This window comes from Cydia amplana, chromosome 6 (genome assembly GCF_948474715.1).
Source record: "Cydia amplana chromosome 6, ilCydAmpl1.1, whole genome shotgun sequence".
Lineage (NCBI taxonomy): Eukaryota > Metazoa > Arthropoda > Insecta > Lepidoptera > Tortricidae > Cydia > Cydia amplana.
Genome location: NC_086074.1, coordinates 2184507 through 2203584, shown reverse-complemented (window position 1 = coordinate 2203584; position 19078 = coordinate 2184507). Strand labels below are relative to the sequence as shown.

Sequence of the window (19078 nt, the reverse complement as noted above, 5' to 3'; positions counted from 1 at the left end):
AAAAAAAAAAAAAAAAAGTGCGAAAGTGACGGGCATATTGACAGGCGATAAAAATGGAACCATGCTGCGCCTGCTGATGTGTCTAATTTCCTTCCTATTTCTATTTGTAGTTCATGGGGGTCCACATAACCAACGCGACGGTGACCATCCACGGTCCCTCCTTCACGCTGGAAGGCTCAGCGTGCCAACTCCATGCAGATGGAGCTGCGGGCGGCCCGGCGCGCGCTCTGGTGTTCTGCGCTAATCTGCTTGAAGCCAAGGTAGATACTAAAATATCTTACAATAAATTAGCTAGCAAAGAATCACTCGGTTCTGTACGCAACTGAGCTAACCCTACACTATCCGTCTTTCTGTTTGTCCAACCAATTTTTTAAAGGTGATACCGAAGTAGAATTGGTTCGATTTCTTCGAAGTTAATGGGTGAGCCCTAATCATGTTTATAATTTGGTCAAGTGTATTCAATTAAGGTGTGAAGAGAAATAAAAAAATATAGAATAGAATAGAACAGTTTTTTATTCGTAAACACACAGACAATATACATAATTACACAAAAAGAACATGAAAAGTGTCACGTAATGGCCCCATCTCAGCATGTTGTATACTTTAGACACACAAAGCTGACTCCTACGTTCAGTCCTTGATTTTCCTGACCCCTTTTTTGAATGTTGACATTTAATTGCCGCCTTTTTTGGCAGAAACAGTTGATCATTTCTTTTTTATGTGGTGATGAGAATCAGAAATATGATTCTCTCAATCTATGTATATGCTCTAGTGACAAAGTACTTGAATAAATAAGTCATTAAATTTTTAAGGCTCGCGTTCTGAAGGAGCGGAAAGTTTTCGCAGAAGCAGGACTCAGTGTACTAGTTGAGGGCACAGTGAAAGCTGATGGACCGCTCAATGTTGAGGTAAGAATGATTGAATACCCTACTAGTCTGAATCAGGGATGTTGCGAATATCCGCATCCGCATCCGCAACCGCGGAACTTCCGCATTATTTTCAACATCCGCATCTGCATCCGCATCCGCATAAAATCGATATGGATTTAATGCGGATGCGGATGTGGAACAGGTCGGTACAGGAACGTCTTAGCATCGGCGTAAGTGCTAGACTGCTAGGTAATTTAGTCATTAGCCAAAAAAACCTATTAGAAATTAGCAGTCAAGCGTGAGTGGAACTTAATGTACGGAACCCTTGGAACGCGAGTCCGACTCGCACTTGGCCGGTTTTTTGAAATAAAAATTACTAAAACATAATATTTCATGTTTTTTATGTACCTATCTTGACATCCGCATCCGCAGATGTGAGCTTTTAAAAATCCGCATCCGCGGATGTCAAAAAATCGGCATCCGCAACATCCCTGGTCTGAATACCGACGACCACGACATCCGCCGCGTACGGTCGAGTTCACAAACATCTTATAAGCCAACGTTCCAAAAATATATTTACACAACCTTATTGTTAGCGTAGGGTCGGTTGCACCAAATCGTCTATCACCGTTAAAGCGTTCGCTAAATTTTATTGTATGGGAAGTTTCATAGATCTCTGCTGCGTGACGTTGATCAGTCTGTTAACTGTGGTTGGTGCAACTGGCCCTTAGAGGCGTGTACATATATTTTTGAAACGTTGGCTTGTAAAGATGTTTGTGAACTCCACCGTACCAGTCGTAAAACTGCACTAGATCAGCAAGTTAGAAACCCACACTGGAAGTGGTTTTACTAACAAATGTGCTCCTAACTTCACTTGGGTAGGTTGAACGATTCTACGCTAGATAAAAAAATTGAATTAGACTGACATTCTTTGTAAGTATTTCGTTATATCCTGCCATGTTTTTGCCAACTACACAGGTGTAATTATCAGGTGCACCTAATCTCGCTAACTACAGTTAGGTCGGATCACTTATCGTTATTATTAGAGATGTTGAAGTTGCGTCATCTTACGTTTGCTTACACCTGTAAGAGTTGTGTAGAAAGATCGTAAGTCCATAGCAGTTTTGTAATGGTATACGCCTTTTTTGTAGGTAGATGAACTGATAAATTATATTGCTGTAATTGATGCAATGTATTTCTAAATTTTTACGTCATTAAGCGTGCTTTAATGAAACTTTTTTCGATGCAGATATATGTTAATACAGTATATATATTTTACAAATTATTGCAACCAAGATTTGTTGATATCCATATTTTTTATGTAATATTACACACAGCCTTTATTTTAGGGTGGTATTCCACCTGTCCGATTTCTCTGTCCATGTGTATTGCGTCTCACATTTTCCTTAATGATAGAGTGAGACTGAGACGCAATGCCATTGGACAAAGAAATTGGACAGGTGGAATACCACCCTTAGGTACTAACATTTGTAATTTTAATAATCTTAAATCTGTTTATTTTTTCTGAGCCTGTTATAGGGATTTGTGCTTTTTCCGGCCAGTTACTGATGAAGGTGTCTAAGGGCTCATTTAAAAAGCGCGCGAACTCGTATACGATTTTAGTTACATTGCGGACCATTGAGGTTACATCAATTCAGCTGACCGATCAAATAACGCAACGTAAAGAAACTCACATGCGAGTTCTCGCACCGTCTAAAGGAGCCCTTAAGTACTAAAATTTATAATTTAAATAAACAGAAATCTGTTATATTTGTAGAAAATTCACTGTGCCGTCAGCAACACTCAGATATCATTCCACGACGAGCTGCACGAGCTGGTTAAGAAGCAGAGGCGATACAAGCGACCGCAGGTTGGTAGACACCTATCTCATTCAACTCAGGGATAAAACACTCTTTCTCCCTTTCTACATACGAGTATAAATAATTTTCCTTTCATATCCTTCTTAATCCAAATGTTCCAAGGGTATTTAATAGGGAATATTACGCGAAACTCGGCGTAGGGGGCGCCACTACCACAGTCCATCACTATCTGTTTAAGGCATAGTAGTATGTATAAGTTACTCTATGGTTTAAGATAGGTGCTAGTGCTGCACTCTGGCGGCAGAAGATTGCAGCACCCTTTATTCAAATTGAGGGATATCAAGTTTTTTCAAGTTTGCATCACGACATGAATGGATTTTGTATTTATAAGTCTCTGTACATATACTGCTTTGGAAGTGGGAAGAATAATTCGTATTTCTGGGATTGAAGTAATTTTTTTTGCCCTATTTACAGGTTAGACAGTATACTTCTGAAGATCAAGAGGCGTCGCCTGCGTTACCGAGGTTGTCACCTGTAGTACCAAAGGTTAGTTCCGTCAATCCCTGGAGTCACGTCGGCAAAAAAGTTACCTCTGAGTCCCACGGCCGCGATATCGCGTCTGAAATGACGATCACAATTCAATTTTAAGAATAAAACGTTAAGGTCGTTTTTTGGCTGGCAAATTTAGATCCGTTTTTGTTTTGTCTATGGCATGATACTCGAGGGCTTAAGGCCAAATCGGTTCAGATAAATACCTCATACGAGTATGGTGGAACAAGCCCCATTCTATCTTATTATTTTCATCAAGATAAATTACATTTCACTAGAACACAGAATAAGTAACAATTTAACAAAGAGAAAGTGATATAATGACCTCACACCTAACGTTTATTTGTTTTTTTTTTCAGATATTTAGTTTAAAGATTGACACAACGAATGTAACATGTATAGACAACGTTACGAAAACGGACTTCAAGGCATCTCTCAACAGTTTCCAAGTAAGATAACATATTTTAGACTATACCTATTTATAATCTTAGTGTCAAAATGACTAATTTACTTTTATGGATGCAATTCTTATTGGTAAAATAACTACTTGCCACGGTGTGCAAGAGTCAGAGTAGGTTGTAACCCAATGCGAGTGACTAAACACACTGCCGACTGAGGTTATAATGTTATCTTCTTTACTCTTGCTGGGACCATCCAAGAGTGAAAGAGATGCCATTATGACATACGTCGCCAGTTGGTTATTGCGGCCTATAGTGTAGTTGAGTAGGGTAAAATTGTGCGCCGTTTCAAACTTATGATTTTTAATGTAAATTGGGGTTTTCCCAGTGACCATTTACAGATTTGGAGTGATAAGAAATTCTTCCTGGGCACGGGGGGGAGGGAATAAAATTTCTCGAAAATGGCACATGCCCTGTACCTATAGTCGACGTCAAAGATATGTTTACACTTTTGCACCGTACTCCTTCGTAATAAGGCGAAAAATAAACATATATTTGACGTCAACTGTACTAAAATTACAGTTTATGTGAACCAGTGGTTTTTAACTACTGCTTCAAAATCACTAGTCAAAAGAAAAGAACAATCAACAATAGAAGCTCGAAATTAAAACTTCTAAGTTATAGTTGGTCAAACCAATTTGTTAGTCAGTAAGAACCAGGAAAACTATACTCATCCTTTTCTTTTGGGTGGTAGTACTAGTGTAAGACAAAGATAGTATGATTCTCTCTGTCTATGTTTGAAATGAGACAGTCCTTTGACAAACTATATTTCAGGTAAACTCTCGATTTTGCGCCGCATCAGTACACACGGACGCCGCAGGCGTAGAGTCGTGCGCCCGCGTGCAAATGTACGTGGCGTTGCAGTTAGAGCAACTGCAAGTGACCGCGCAGTGTCGGAAGGAAATGTGTGAAGATGTGCTGCTTTATAATAACAAGCTAAAGTTGGATGCCAAGGTACGCTTGTAAATATACTTGGTTAAGCAAATCTTGTCAGTAGAAAAACGCGGCAAATTTGAAAAATCGCGGGTTAGCATCACTACGTTTGAATTGTTCGAAAATCGCGTGTCAATTATATCTTATCTGTGGAACTGTTTTGTTTAAATTTCATAGTTCGATGTACATTGCCGCTTTTTGTTCGTTTCCTATTAGGTATGGTGTCCCTAATAGGAAACGAACAAAAAGCGGCAATGTACATCGAACTACGATGAAATGTAAACAAAACAGTTCCACAGATAAGATATAATTGACACGCGATTTTCGAACAATTCAAACGTAGTGATGCTAAACCGCGATTTTTCAAATTTGCCGCGTTGCATTAGTTTGCTTTACATTGCTACTGTAATATCCGGCTTGACAAATTATATATCGAAACTTGAGTTATTTTAAACTTGTTAGAGACACGAGTTCTGTAAAACACTAGCGACCCGCTCCGGGTTCGCAAGGGTGGAACCTTAACAAATTATATACCTAAACCTTCATCAAAAATCACTCTATTGATAGGTAAAAACCGCACGAAAATCAGTTCAGTAATTTTCGAGTTTATCGCGAACATACATCCTACTCCCTCGGGAGACGCTAGGGTCTCTCTAAGAGGTATTTTGCCTCCCAATTAAATCTAGTTCAATCTTGTTACAGCTAGAAAAAGGCGTGCTGAACCTCTACCTGATTCTGAGCACGCTCAAACTGTCGTACGGCCATGAGAACGTGTTCCGCTGGTACACCTCAGTACTGGAGAGGCTCGACAAGACCAAGCCTATGAAGATACAGCCGGCTACCACGAGTAAGGAAATTAAACTTTTGATAAACTGTAATAGGGTAATGTAATAGGGTACTACTCGTACGTCGGGATGTAGTATAAATTCAATATACCTACGCGATATAATCCGTTTTAATAGTTTTATTTCATGAGTAACTATCGCGGTAACCGAAGTTACCGAAGACAATATTATGTAATAGGGTATTTGACAGTTTCTTATTAATGGTATCAGTCGATCAGTTTGTTTTGAGGATCAAATGTCTGTATGGAACCTATTGTCTTAAAGCAATACAAAAGTCATAAATGATGGTCAAAGTCTGGCACCTGCACTTTACTCATGAAACGCGTCTAACAAAATGGCAATACATCGTGACCTCACCATGTAACGTTAGAAGCCGTTTCAATGTATGGAAAACAAGGAAATTGAGATTGTGCCGGTGAAATATTGCGTTTATGTATATTGTTGCTAATGTTGCTGAAGAATATTAAAAAAAAAATGTAAGGAATCGAATCGTACCATTATTTTTTTTCTATTTGGAAGTTTAAAAAAGTCTTGTATATTTTTATATTCTCATTTTTTTTTAATTTTCTATGTATTGTGATAAATTGCTCATTTACTATCTATTTAACTAGATTTAGTTATAAAATACAACATGTGTCAAAAACCGTGTTGGTTCCCCGCGATAAAGGCGTTGCCTGATAGTGCGGAGACCCCTGGTATGCCTGTAACCATTAGTTGAAATGAAATAATCTTTTTCTACTCCAGCACTTAAATGTGTCAATTAAATGACTGACAGTGATATCTAAAGCAATGTCATTTGAATGCTTTGTCTATAGGCTCATAAGATGACTGCTAGCAGTCATCTTATGAGTATAATACAACTGCTTTTTTTTTTTTAAAGATACAAGTTCCGATCATCTTGATTGAAAGAGGTATGTTTTCATTTACAATAATAACTCTTTTTTTTTTTTTAATAATAACTCTTTTTTTTTAAATAATAACTCAATTTTTTTTAAATAATAACTCTTTTTTTTTTAATAATAACTCTTTTTTTTTAATAATAACTTTTTTTTTTTTTTTTTTTTTTTTTTTTTTTTTTTTTTTTTTTGCTTCAGCTGTCATAGAAAAAGTAATGTATGCAACAGCTCATAATTGGTTCTTAAAATTCTCGGGTCTTTTTTTACAAAACTCGACTACGTCTCGTTTTGTAACTTCGACCCTTGAATTTTAAGAACCCTTATTATATCACTGTTGCATAAACTACTATTATCTACACACATGTCATTAGTGCTCTATAATGCGTTCAGAAACCGTAGGAAATGACAAGCTTTATTACAACCAATTTTACTATGAGAACTTTCTTATCTGTGGTAGTAGGAAAATTTGTACTTTAATGTACGAGTACATAGGTAACGTTATAGATTTTTGTAAGGTTATGAGTTTAAATTTGGAACAGCAGTCAAAACTCAAGTCTCTATTCTAGTATCCATAGATATTAAAACAGTTATCGATACGAACCGTCAATTTAGTATGTTTTTTTAATATAAACCGCACGATATTTGATCTCGAATGACATGAGAATAGGGACTTCATTCTTTTGTCTAGGAATTAAAAAAAACTACGGATGTGTAACATGCGAGAAAAAAGTTTTCATTCACCGCCATTTGACGTACAGTTTATCTTTTAGTTAGTTTTAAGTATGTGTTTAGATAAAGTAGTGTATGTAACTGTACATAATTAGGCATTACTCGTGTGATCCTTTTAAGAAACTCACTAACGTTCGTTTCTTAAACCCACACTCGTATTTTAATGCCTCTCATTATGTAGCAGTCACATAAACTACTATTATAGTCTTATCAAGATTTGTTTTCCTTTCCAGCCCAATCTCTAGGTCTCCTGGACAGCATACTCCGCGCATGCGTGGTGCAAGGTTGCGCAGAACTAAGACACGGTTCGCTGCGCGCACGCCTCCCTGCCCCACTGTCGATTGGTTGCCAGGGTCTCAAGGTCAAGCTGGATCAACTAGTGGACACAAGAGGTCAGTGTGGACTGGATTCGTCTAGATTTCAATTATTATCGTTAATTATCGTTACCTGCACACCCACGACATTCGCGGCACTTTCACGTAATCTGGACGTACTATATCTTATAAAGTAGGTAATAATCATAAGCAAAGAAGCTTTTAAAGTCTGGCAATTTAATTTGTCAGTAGAGAAGCCGCGAATTTAAAACTTTATATGGGGTTTTAACACTTCCTTTTTCAGATTTGTCGTTATTTTTCTACTGACACAATTTCCTTGGCAGACTTGGCAGACTATAATTGCGCTATTTTGTCCATACCTCAACAATTTTTAGGGTTCCGTAGCCAAATGGAAAAAAACGGAACCCTTATGGATTCGTCATGTCTGTCTGTCTGTCTGTCCGTCCGCGTGTCACAGCCACTTTTTTTCCGAAACTATAAGAACTTGACGAAACTATAAATACTATTGAAACTTGCTAAGTAGATGTATTCTGTGAACCGCATTAAGATTTTCACACAAAAATAGAAAAAAAAACCATACATTTTGGGGGTTCCCCATACTTAGAAATGAAACTCAAATTTTTTTTCTTCATCAAATCCATACGTGTGGGGTATCTATGGATAGGTCTTCAAAAATGATATTGAGGTTTCTAATATCATTTTTTTCTAAACTGAATAGTTTGCGCGAGAGACACTTCCAAAGTGGTAAAATGTGTCCCCCCCTGTAACTTCTAAAATAAGAGAATGATAAAACAAAAAAAAATATATGATGTACATTACCATGCAAACTTCCGCCGAAAATTGGTTTGAACGAGATGCCGCAGTTGAAATTTTCACAGATGATGTATTTCTGTTGCCTGCGTAATGGTAGGGAACCCTTCGTGCGCGAGTCCGACTCGCAATTGGCCGGTTTTTTTATACCCGTTCATCTAAGTATCATTGATATGTTACAGAGGAGCCCTACACTGCGTCATTCCCGCGTGTCCTCCTCGGCTCTCGGCATTGGAGCACAGAACTCCTCATAGACTCCGGTTGGTTGTCGTGCGATTCCAGAGAAGATCCCCCTCCGCGGAAACACCACGCTTGGGGCGCGGCATTACTCGCGGTTGCCCTTGTCAAATGGGGCAGCCATGGGCCCAGGGACTCCAAGGTACTAATAATGTGGCCCTAGTGAAAAAGGGTACAAGTCTCGCGCAGCTTCGGTGTAAAAGGGCGTAAGTGTTACGTGGAACACCCCTTTACACCCGCGTTGTCCGAGACTTATACCCTTTTTCACTAGGGCCATAGAATTGTACTAAATAACCCATTCAAGGTACTAAAGAATGTGCATTTATAGAGCGTGGACTACCAAACCGTTTCCGTTTGTCCTCTTAAAAAACATCTGCTTGCGATCTGAAAAAAGGACGCCATCTTTAAATTTTTGCTTTTGGCTCGATTGCGTTGAATATTTTGAGTCCAGAGTCTAAAAAATTGTACAAAACAAACAGCGGCGTAGCGTGAACTAATCTAGCCGTAGGCGAAATCGCATCTGCGAGGCCCCTTTCTTTCACAATGTTTGAAGGGGCCTCGCGCGAGGCCCCTATTGGGGCGAGAGGCCGTGGGCGACGGCCCACTTCGCCCACGCCTAGCTACGCCACTGAAAACAAACGACCATAAAGTGCTTCACTATTAGATTAAGTAGGCGCTTTGGTGTCTTAGTTTTTAGTCCGATTTATTCCAAAGTTATACGTTTCTATCAACGTGTTGGAGTAGGGGGTTTTAAGGGCATTCCCCTCTGTTGAGACTCTATGACCAATGGTCATACACATTGTATGGACTGACGTTTATCTGACATGGCTTTTTTTGCGTTACGTACACATTTGACGTGCCTTTGTGCAAAAATCGGCAGACTGTTTTGTACAGAAAATTACAGACAAGGCGTCTCCATTTGATTATATCTTGTCTCTATTTGATTGGATCTTGTAATCCAAATAAAAATAAAGAATTTGAATTATAAGTAACAATTGGAAAGGAATAATTTTGAGGTCTCAGTTAGATCTGTTTCAACCTTGGAGGACTCCGTCTAGGACACCCTAGAAGCCTAGTTTGACGTCGATTGAAATCGAAAAGAAGAAGGACGGAAATCATCTTACTTATTCACACTGTATTTCAGGTTGAAGCCATGATGGACTGCCTCCGCATCGAATGGTCCAACACCGTGGCCACAACCCTCGTCAGCTTCCTCGACTGCGTCCACGCCTACCGCTCCCCCCGCGCCGCCGACCCCTCCCCCCCCTCCCCCTGCCTCGTCACCCTCAACGTGGCATTGTCACATATCAATGCCTTCTTGATAGTGAATGAGAGCATGTGTCTGATGATGAGGGTAGACGCGGTGACGGTAGAGAGGGGGGCGGTGCGGGGGGCCGCGGTGGTGTCGGGGGTGAAGGTGGTTGATATGGTGCCTTTCAAAGGTAAGCTTGTAGACTGATGTAACATCAGAGTTTTTTTTACAGATCAAGAGTTTTTTTAAATGACTCGCGGTTAGGCTACGTCTTCTATCAGAACATATCCACTTCAAAAAGGAAAGCTTCTATCCACCTCGATGGGATGTTATTGGTGCATATTTGAAAAGTTTGTTATCAAAGCAGGATTTATAAAGGTTGCTTGGATTTATTTGTATTGACTTATATGTAATTTATATCGTGAATGCATGATTATTAAATTTTAATGAACACAGCCGTATTAATTAACACCGTTCCATTTACTCCCCAAACTACCCTATTGTGACGTCATTGCGACAAAAGTCCGCGGTCTACTGATGTTAGAGGGAATAATGATGTAGATATCAACGTGTTTCTTATAGTGAATGAGAGCATGTGTCTGATGATGAGGGTAGACGCGGTGACGGTAGAGAGGGGAGCGGTGCGGGGGGCCGCAGTGGTGTCGGGGGTAAAGGTGGTTGATATGGTGCCTTTCAAAGGTATGTAGACCCAACCGTTAGAGGGAATGATGATGATGATTGATAAATAATCTTTTTTTTTTTTTCTGTTATGAAACTATAGGTCTATTCTTATTGTCTTTAAAATATGTGCCTACATAAACCATGTATGACTGTTTGTTTCTGAATAAATAAATTAAAAAAAAATTAACCTTCTAAGGCCCAAGGTACTACCTATAGTACCTAATCAGTTCGATGTAATTTAAACCATGTTCAATTGGAACAGAGTCGCTTTTGCTTTGTTTCGTTCAATTTTCAAACAACGCAAAATCAACTCTATTTCCTACAATTTAGGTTCAAATTTCAATGGCAAATTTTGGATGTTTCGCATGTATGTCTGGGCCTTAGGAAACTATGTCCTTCCCCAGGCCTAAAACTAACTCCATAACAAATTTCATCCAAATCGGTTCAGCGGGTTCGAGCGGGAAGACATAACAGATAGACGAACAGACAGTTACTTTCGCATTTATAGTATTAGTAGGGTTAGAAAAAGAATCACGAGAAATTAAACAGAATTAACTAAATACAACTTAGCGAACTTACGACAGTTTTACCAACTTTAATAGAGTCTGCAAGACCAAGAAAAGTCTGCCTGCAGAGATTTTGACAGCACACGCAGTGCCAGTGTTATTTATACGTCATGATTTCATAGAAGTTTGACGTTTAAAACACCTGCCCTGCGTGTGCTGTCAAAATATCTGCAGACTTCTTGGTCTAACTCTAAGCAGATTTTATTCCTTTTCAGGCAATTTCCAATGTCAACGCTCAGACGAGATCCCAAAATCATTTTTCCACGTCCGTCTAGCGAGAATAGAACACACACCACACGAAGAAAATAATTCCTCCCTCTTAGACTTCCAATTCCTCGAAACTACGGACTGCGAATGGAGTGCCAACTTACACTTAAAGATAATGCAGTTCGTGAAGGCGGTGAAAGGGTTTAAGGAGGAGTTGGGGAAGTGGAGACGTGGGGGTGGGGGGAAGAAGAGTAAGTTGGATTGGAGGGTGGGGATTAAGGGGGAGACGAGCTTGGCGCTGTTGTTGTCCAAGGAGAATAATATGATATTTGTTACTGGTAAGTGTTTTGTAGTTTTTAATGATTTCAGATTGTAACATAACCTTTTGTAATTTTTTTACTTAATGCCAAAAGGCATTCGCTACTAGTCAATCATTTGATCAAACAGATAAATGAGTTAAATGACATTAAATAGAAATTTTTGATATACACTTTTATTCCTGAATGCACCTTACGCTCCCAAAGTATTGGACTTGTCATAACGAATCACATCAGTCATAACTCAAGTAGCTTACTATAGTTAGTTTTTTTAGCATTAGAAAGAACTTGAAAGAAGGTAAGCGATTTTGACATGTCTTTTAATTGAAAAACACTTTTTTAAAATCAATAACTATTACTTATGAAAGCAGAAGACTATAAAAGATCGTATTAGATTCATAATTGTTACATATTTACCGTAACTTATTTTTAAAATGTGTTTTTCAATTAAAAGACACATCAAGATTGTTTACCTTATTTCTAATGCTAAAAAAACGAACTATAGTAGGTTTCGAAGATAGTTTCTCTGTGTCTTCTTTAGACCCACTTAAAAAATACCTTGTATACTTGCAGAAGTTCGACTTGCACTATTTTGTTACATGTTTGGTTTGTTACTTGTTAGTTACAAGTAGAGTTAGTAAAAATGTAATTATGAAATATTATCAATAGCATAGAGAAAAAAATACATAGAGTGCTCACTCCATACATCAGTTTTAGTACCAAAAAGACTATTAGCATCTAGCATCGAGTAGCGGAACTATCAGTACTGCTACTTGACAATAGATGTAGCACCGACCGGAAAGTCTTATCTCAACAGCATAAGACTTTCCGGTCGGTGCTACACTGTAATTAATTGTCTGAACTGATGTATGGAGTGAACACTCTTGTCTTACTTATTTCTCTATGTCAATAGTCACAAAAATAAAACTAAAACTTCTCTAATAAAATATTTTTCCCCAGATGACCTAACAGTCTCCTACGACCACATACTTGGACTATCCATAGTCTGGAGTCAGTTAAAGATGATTCTCAATGGCGATGAAGTTGTCACAGTAGAAGGTTACACACAGGAGAGACCCCAAGATGACCACGAGGTCAGAGTGGAACGGAGTGCTGCTGAGGGCTTTGTGTTACCTTGGAACAGGGTTTGGTAAGTTTTAGTAACATCCTCCACTGGGATAATCCTGGTCGAAGACGAAGTTATCACAGCAGAAGGTGACACACAGGAGAGGGCCCAAGATGACCACGAGGTTAGAGTGGAGAGGAGTGCGGCTGAAGGCTTTGTGTTACCTTGGAACAGGGTTTGGTAAGTTTTAGTAACATCCTCCACTGGGATAATCCCGGTCGGAGACCAAGTTATCACAGCAGAAGGTTACACACAGGAGAGAACCCAAGATGACCATGAGGTCAGAGTGGAACGGAGTGCGGCTGAAGGCTTTGTGTTACCTTGGAATAGGGTTTGGTAAGTTTTAGTAACATCCTCCACTGGGATAATCCTGGTCGAAGACGAAGTTATCACAGCAGAAGGTTACACACAGGAGAGAACCCAAGATGACAACCGGGGCCATGTTGCATAACAAAATACAACTAATATTACAAGCGGAACTCCTTTTTTAATTAGTGAAATTAGAAAAGGAGTTCCGTCTGTAATATTAGTTGTAGTTTGTTATGCAACATGGCCCTGGTTAGAGTGGAGAGGAGTGCGGCTGAAGGCTTTGTGTTACCTTGGAATAGAGTTTGGTAAGTTTTAGTAACATCCTCCACTGGGATAATCCCGGTCGGAGATCAAGTTATCACAGTAGAAGGTTACACACAGGAGAGAACCAAAGATGACCACCGGGGCCATGTTGCATAACAAAATACAACTAATATTACAAGCGGAACTCCTTTTTTAATTAGTGAAATTAGAAAAGGAGTTCCGTCTGTAATATTAGTTGTAGTTTGTTATGCAACATGGCCCTGGTTAGAGTGGAGAGGAGTGCGGCTGAGGGCTTTGTGTTACCTAGGAACAGGGTTTGGTAAGTTGTAGTAAGATCCTCAACTGGGATAATCCTGGTCGAAGACGAAGTTATCACAGCAGAAGGTGACACACAGGAGAGGGCCCAAGATGACCACGAGGTTAGAGTGGAGAGGAGTGCGGCTGAAGGCTTTGTGTTACCTTGGAACAGGGTTTGGTAAGTTTTAGTAACATCCTCCACTGGGATAATCCCGGTCGGAGACCAAGTTATCACAGCAGAAGGTTACACACAGGAGAGAACCCAAGATGACCATGAGGTTAGAGTGGAGAGGAGTGCTGCTGAAGGCTTTGTGTTGGCTTGGAACTGTGTTGGGTAAGTTTTAGTAACATCCTCCACTGGGATAATCCCGGTCGGAGACCAAGTTATCACAGCAGAAGGTTACACACAGGAGAGAACCCAAGATGACCATGAGGTTAGGGTGGAAAGGAGTGCTGCTGAAGGATTTGTGTTGGCTTGGAACTGTGTTGGGTAAGTTTTAGTAAGATCCTCAACTGGGATTATCCCGGTCGGAGAGGAAGTTATCACAGTAGAAGGTTACACACAGGAGAGGGCTCAAGATGACCACGAGGTTAGAGTTTGGTAACCTTGGAATAAAGTTTGGTAAGTTTTGTTATGATTCTCAACTTTAATGATCCTGGTCAAAGCACCAAATTGTAACGAACCCACATCATACCGTTACTCGATGAATAATTATGATGACAGTGATTGCAAAGTATTGAAATATTTTTTCCGTTTCAATAGATTTATTAGGTTGTAGTACAGTCCGCATCAATAGTTGCTAAGCGGGCGAGGTGTTTAAAATGATCTTGACACAACTTTATTGTTAAGAGAATAAGAGCGCGTCAAGGTAATTTTGAAAACCTGGGCCGCTTAGCAACTTCTGCTGCTGACTGTACACTTGTCTAGAGCTGTGTTGCTGACGCTTTCGTTTTCCGTTTTCCCCAATTGAATGTCCCAACCAACAGCCGTTTTTTCTACATCTGGCCCACCAATGAATACTAACCATCTCTTTCATTTTCCTTTCCAGGGCGGTGACCGTAGAATCGGTAAGAGTAATATTCCCATACAAGCATCGTTTCTCGGACGCGGTGCAAGGCGACTTCGTGTCGCACTTCAAGTGGATTAAGAAGATACATGGCATCGGAAAGACGAAGCGCGAGAATACGCTCCCTAGCGACTTACATATTAAGGTGAGTTAGACTTTGCTGCTTGGGTATAAGGTGCTTTATTAATTTTTAAAATAATAGATGAACGCTGAATAGGAATATCGGCAGTGTTTCAGCCATTCTGTTTTAGTAGAAATGTCCTTATTTAAATCTAGGTTTCGGGATCGGTTCTCCCTTTGTCAACATTAATGTTGTTTTTTATAGCGCGAGCATGCGCAAGCGATGTACATCCCTGGTGCGCCGGATTCGCGTCAGTACCAACAGCATTCTGTATTTATCTCAACCACGGCTGTGCTATACACCTAAACCAAAATGTTAGATACGTACACTGATACCTGAGAACTTGTGAGGCGAACTACCTAAGAAAGCGCAGAAATTGAAATTGATCGAAGTGACATTTTATCAATATTTTGTCAATTTTTATTTATGTTATTAATTAACATTATTAACTAATTTGTAATTTAACGCTCGAATATTTATTTTCATTTATTCAAGCCGTTATTATCTATTATATTTTGATTTAATTTCATTTCTTTTTTAATTTCAATTAATTTATTTATAACATTGGTAGCAAAACAACATTGTATAGTTTATAGAGCATAATACTAACAATACTTTATAAGGCATAGTCGTAAGTACCTACTAACAAAAATGATCCCTGATGATTCTGAAATAAATGAATTTAATTTAATATAGCGTTTGCGCCACATTTTTGTATAACTGCCGTATTAGTAGCAAGATTTCATCTGTGTCATTATTATGCTAAACTCTGTGTATCTTTCTCAAATGTAATAATCGTTAGTTGAACTAATATGGTTAAGAGTATTCTATCTATCTATCTATCTATGGTTGATTTAGTGTGAATTCCGTTTACATATTCGAATTCTGACTTATTGTATATTTTATATTTACATATTTTCTATTTTTTTCTCATTAGATCGAAGAGGTCCTGATAGAAATGAGTGACGACCCGTTCGAAGTGAAGCTGCGGGACAATTATGAATTGCTAGAAGATGAGTATAAAGAGAGCCAAAAGCGACGGAGCATGCTGGATGCGAAGGTAATTTATATTACGTAAAACTTAAGAAGAAATACAAGTTATCAATGATCGAATTTATATCGCACAATTTGTGTTTTTCTTTACAATAACAATAGTTTAGTCAAACTTTTCTTTCACTGTTTATAAAAAAAAACGAATTTTAATAGTATAAACATTTCCACAAAGCGGATATAGAACATGATCGAATGAACTAGAAAATATGAGTCCATGTTTATGGCGGTGACTGTTCCCTTATTATTAAAGTTAACTATCGAAAGGCTAGGGGTCAGTTGCGAACACAGTCAAGCGTGGCTCACTCCGCGATTTCGTCGCTTTGCTACAGGTAGCTAAAAGTACATCCGTTCGGCCCCAATTTTGGGGAAAGCCATAAGCCGCGCGTGGCGCTGTCGCCACCTAGCGGCCATATCTGTGCTGATCGTAACAGACGCGTTTTGTTAGAGAGTGAGTCTTCTGTACCTAGTACTATTATTTATTCTGTGCCACAGTTGACAAACTGGTCATCAAAAATCAGCAGTGAACTATAAAACTTCCTATACGATACATTAATCAGCCCGTCAATGTTGCAACTGGGCCTACCCGTTTTAAAATCGAATGGTCTGTATAAGTGTATCAGTATCGATAAATTTATTATAATATAACAGGTCCAAGAGCTCTGTAAGCCCCACCTATTCCTCCCAGCCGGGAAAATCGACGAACTCTACGCAGCTCTAAGTCAGAAGGACGCTCAGATCTACGTCGTCCGTTGCCGCGCCGCGCCGCCGCCGCGGACTCGCCTCGTCGCGTGTTGTTTGAGCGGCTTCAGGCTGCTGGCGTTGGCTGATCCGAGCATACATGGAGTGAGAGCGCAGGATAAGCTGAGAGAGCTGGACGCGGACAGGTGAGAGCGAGAAAGATACCTAGTCTTATCTATCCTGCTATTGCTGTCTAGTAAAGCTGTAGGATTAAGTTAGATCCTGGTCACGGCACCAATTTAAAAACGAAACCCACACTGTTACTTAATTATCGTTTATAACGACAGTGGTTTCAAAGGGTGAGTTTTTTTGTACTCATTTCAATAATGATCGATGAGCTCTACGTAGCTCTAATGCTCTAAGTCAAAGGGACGCACAAATCTATGTCGTCCGTTGACTCGCCTCGTCGCGTGTTGTTTGAGCGGCTTCAGGCTGCTGGCGTTGGCTGATCCGAGCATACATGGAGTGAGAGCGCAGGATAAGCTGAGAGAGCTGGACGCGGACAGGTGAGAGCGAAAAAGATACCTAGTCTTATCTATCCTGCTATTGCTGTCTAGTAAAAGTGTTGTAAAGCTGTAGGATTAAGTTAGATCCTGGTCACGGCACCAATTTTAAAACGAAACCCATACTGTACTGTTGTTATGTGTAATACGGGCTGAATATTTGATTTTTTTTTTATTTGCTGTTTAATGTAAGTGGAATCATCCTGGTCATTGCACCGAATTGTAACGAACCCCATACTGTCCCCTGATAAAAGATTCTAACGGTAATGGTTGAAAAGGGCTAATTTTTTTTACATGTTTCAATAGTTCAAAAGTATTGTCGTATTTTTAGGGCTTACATCTGACCCAGCAGTATTAATTTTTCGGCATGTAAGTACCACTGCCACTTGATTTAAGCTATTTTTTTTAAATATTATTTTTGCGTGCCATTATACATGAATTTGTTTCAGCCCATGGCCCGAAGACGGCGTAGAATTCACCACCCTGTGGTGTCGCGCCATCAGCCTGAACTGCGCACAGTGGCAGCTGTTGCTCCGAGACTTCCCGCAGCCATTGCTCCGGCTGAGCTCACTGCGGTTGTGGGGCTCTCTCTGTGGCGCCGAGGAGCATCCGCCGCCTAGAGGTATAATCAATAGTAGTTTGTGTTATAAGGGATCAAAATGATATATTTCCGTCAAGGGCGTACATTGAATCCTGAGCGTAATGAGGGATTCAAGTGTTAACGCCCAAGACGAAATCATTTTGATACCGTGTGACACATACTGCTTTTCACATCAACTATGAGGTATATAAAAAAATCTTAGTGTTGACACAATCTGAAGCTTAAACAGATTATTTAAGCTATAAAATAATTTAAAAATAGTGTGCGCGAACAGAAAAGTATCGTGCCACTTTGATCCCTCCTAGCAAGGAGGAAAAGTGCCACTTTGATCCCTCCTAGCAGGGAAGAAAAAGCTCTATTCTGAATAGGAGGTGTGAAAACAGATGTTTAGACTCACCCCGCGAAGTACGCTCGGGGTTTGGTACATGGAAATTCAGTTGAAACCTAAAATGATCATACTTTACAGGTGTTGTGTTTTTGTATTTACTTAACGCCACAGGTAAATTATTTGTTATTTAACCGGTTTGGAGTTATTATAGATAATGTTAGATGGTTTTTCCCCAGCATGCTTGATATATTCCATTCAAATATTAGAAATAAACAAGAAACAAGATAACCAGTCTATAGGGGAACACTTTAGGCCAAACAACAGGTAGCTATTAAAATGCCCACAGTTCCTCTTTCCCTGATTTTTACCAGCGAAGCGTCTCCGTTTCAGATTGGGCAAAAATGCTTTCGTATGTCTGTTCAGCAGTTTTATAGAGGTAAATTCAACTGAATTTTTGTGAGCAACTTGGATACTTAATTATTCTGTTAATCAAGATGCATTCAGATTCAGACTCCGAGGTGTACAGCTCACCGAGTCAGTAGCACTAACCAATATTTAAATTTTATTTCTCTATTTCAGCCGTCCGAACAGTAACGATAGACCAAGGGGACCCGTGGGGCGAGATGGACTTAGAACGAAGCATGATGCCCCTTAAGTGGTATTACGACTTGTGTTGCGAAATGGCCGAGTTTAGCTACGCGTTCGGACCTTGCTGGGAGCCGGTTATCGCACAATGCAACTTATGTGAGTGGTTTATTTTTGCTTGTTATTTTCAGGTTTGGTTGAAGGGGAAGTCGTTTGGAAAGTACGTGGAGGTTTGGTCACAAGAGAGTGAAAAAACGAACCAATCATATGTGACGTTCCACGGGAAAAGGTACTGGCACTTGGCGCTTACGTCGCATAGCACCGCAATTGTATTGGAGCGGCATTAATAATAGCGTAGGCGCCAACCGCCATAAGGTACCTTTACCCGTGGGACGTCACATATGCGTTTAAGAAATTAGTTTCGTCTAACTTCTGGCATTGTTTTGTTTCCTTAGTGTAGAAAAGCAATTCAGTGGTAGAACTGTATTTGCGTGAATATTGCTAGTTGAATCGGTACAGTAGCATAAGAAATATAACGTATATTGAGTAAAGAATCATAAATAGTAGTAAAATCCATGCGTT

At 39.6% G+C, this 19078-nt stretch overlaps 1 protein-coding gene across 1 annotated transcript in view; it reads left to right on the top strand.

The window, feature by feature from the left end:
* LOC134648620 (protein hobbit) overlaps nucleotides 1-19078 on the top strand; it is a 61943-nt gene that overhangs the window by 11089 nt on the left and 31776 nt on the right. Inside the window, exons 4-20 of the mRNA XM_063503110.1 lie at nucleotides 111-260; nucleotides 813-908; nucleotides 2647-2739; nucleotides 3164-3235; nucleotides 3598-3687; nucleotides 4471-4650; nucleotides 5332-5476; nucleotides 7333-7491; nucleotides 8427-8623; nucleotides 9626-9923; nucleotides 11196-11525; nucleotides 12465-12654; nucleotides 14550-14712; nucleotides 15626-15748; nucleotides 16390-16625; nucleotides 17432-17604; nucleotides 18491-18655. Coding sequence (XP_063359180.1) covers nucleotides 111-260; nucleotides 813-908; nucleotides 2647-2739; nucleotides 3164-3235; nucleotides 3598-3687; nucleotides 4471-4650; nucleotides 5332-5476; nucleotides 7333-7491; nucleotides 8427-8623; nucleotides 9626-9923; nucleotides 11196-11525; nucleotides 12465-12654; nucleotides 14550-14712; nucleotides 15626-15748; nucleotides 16390-16625; nucleotides 17432-17604; nucleotides 18491-18655 — 2860 coding nt within the window. The remainder of the gene's footprint in view (nucleotides 1-110; nucleotides 261-812; nucleotides 909-2646; nucleotides 2740-3163; nucleotides 3236-3597; nucleotides 3688-4470; nucleotides 4651-5331; nucleotides 5477-7332; nucleotides 7492-8426; nucleotides 8624-9625; nucleotides 9924-11195; nucleotides 11526-12464; nucleotides 12655-14549; nucleotides 14713-15625; nucleotides 15749-16389; nucleotides 16626-17431; nucleotides 17605-18490; nucleotides 18656-19078) is intronic.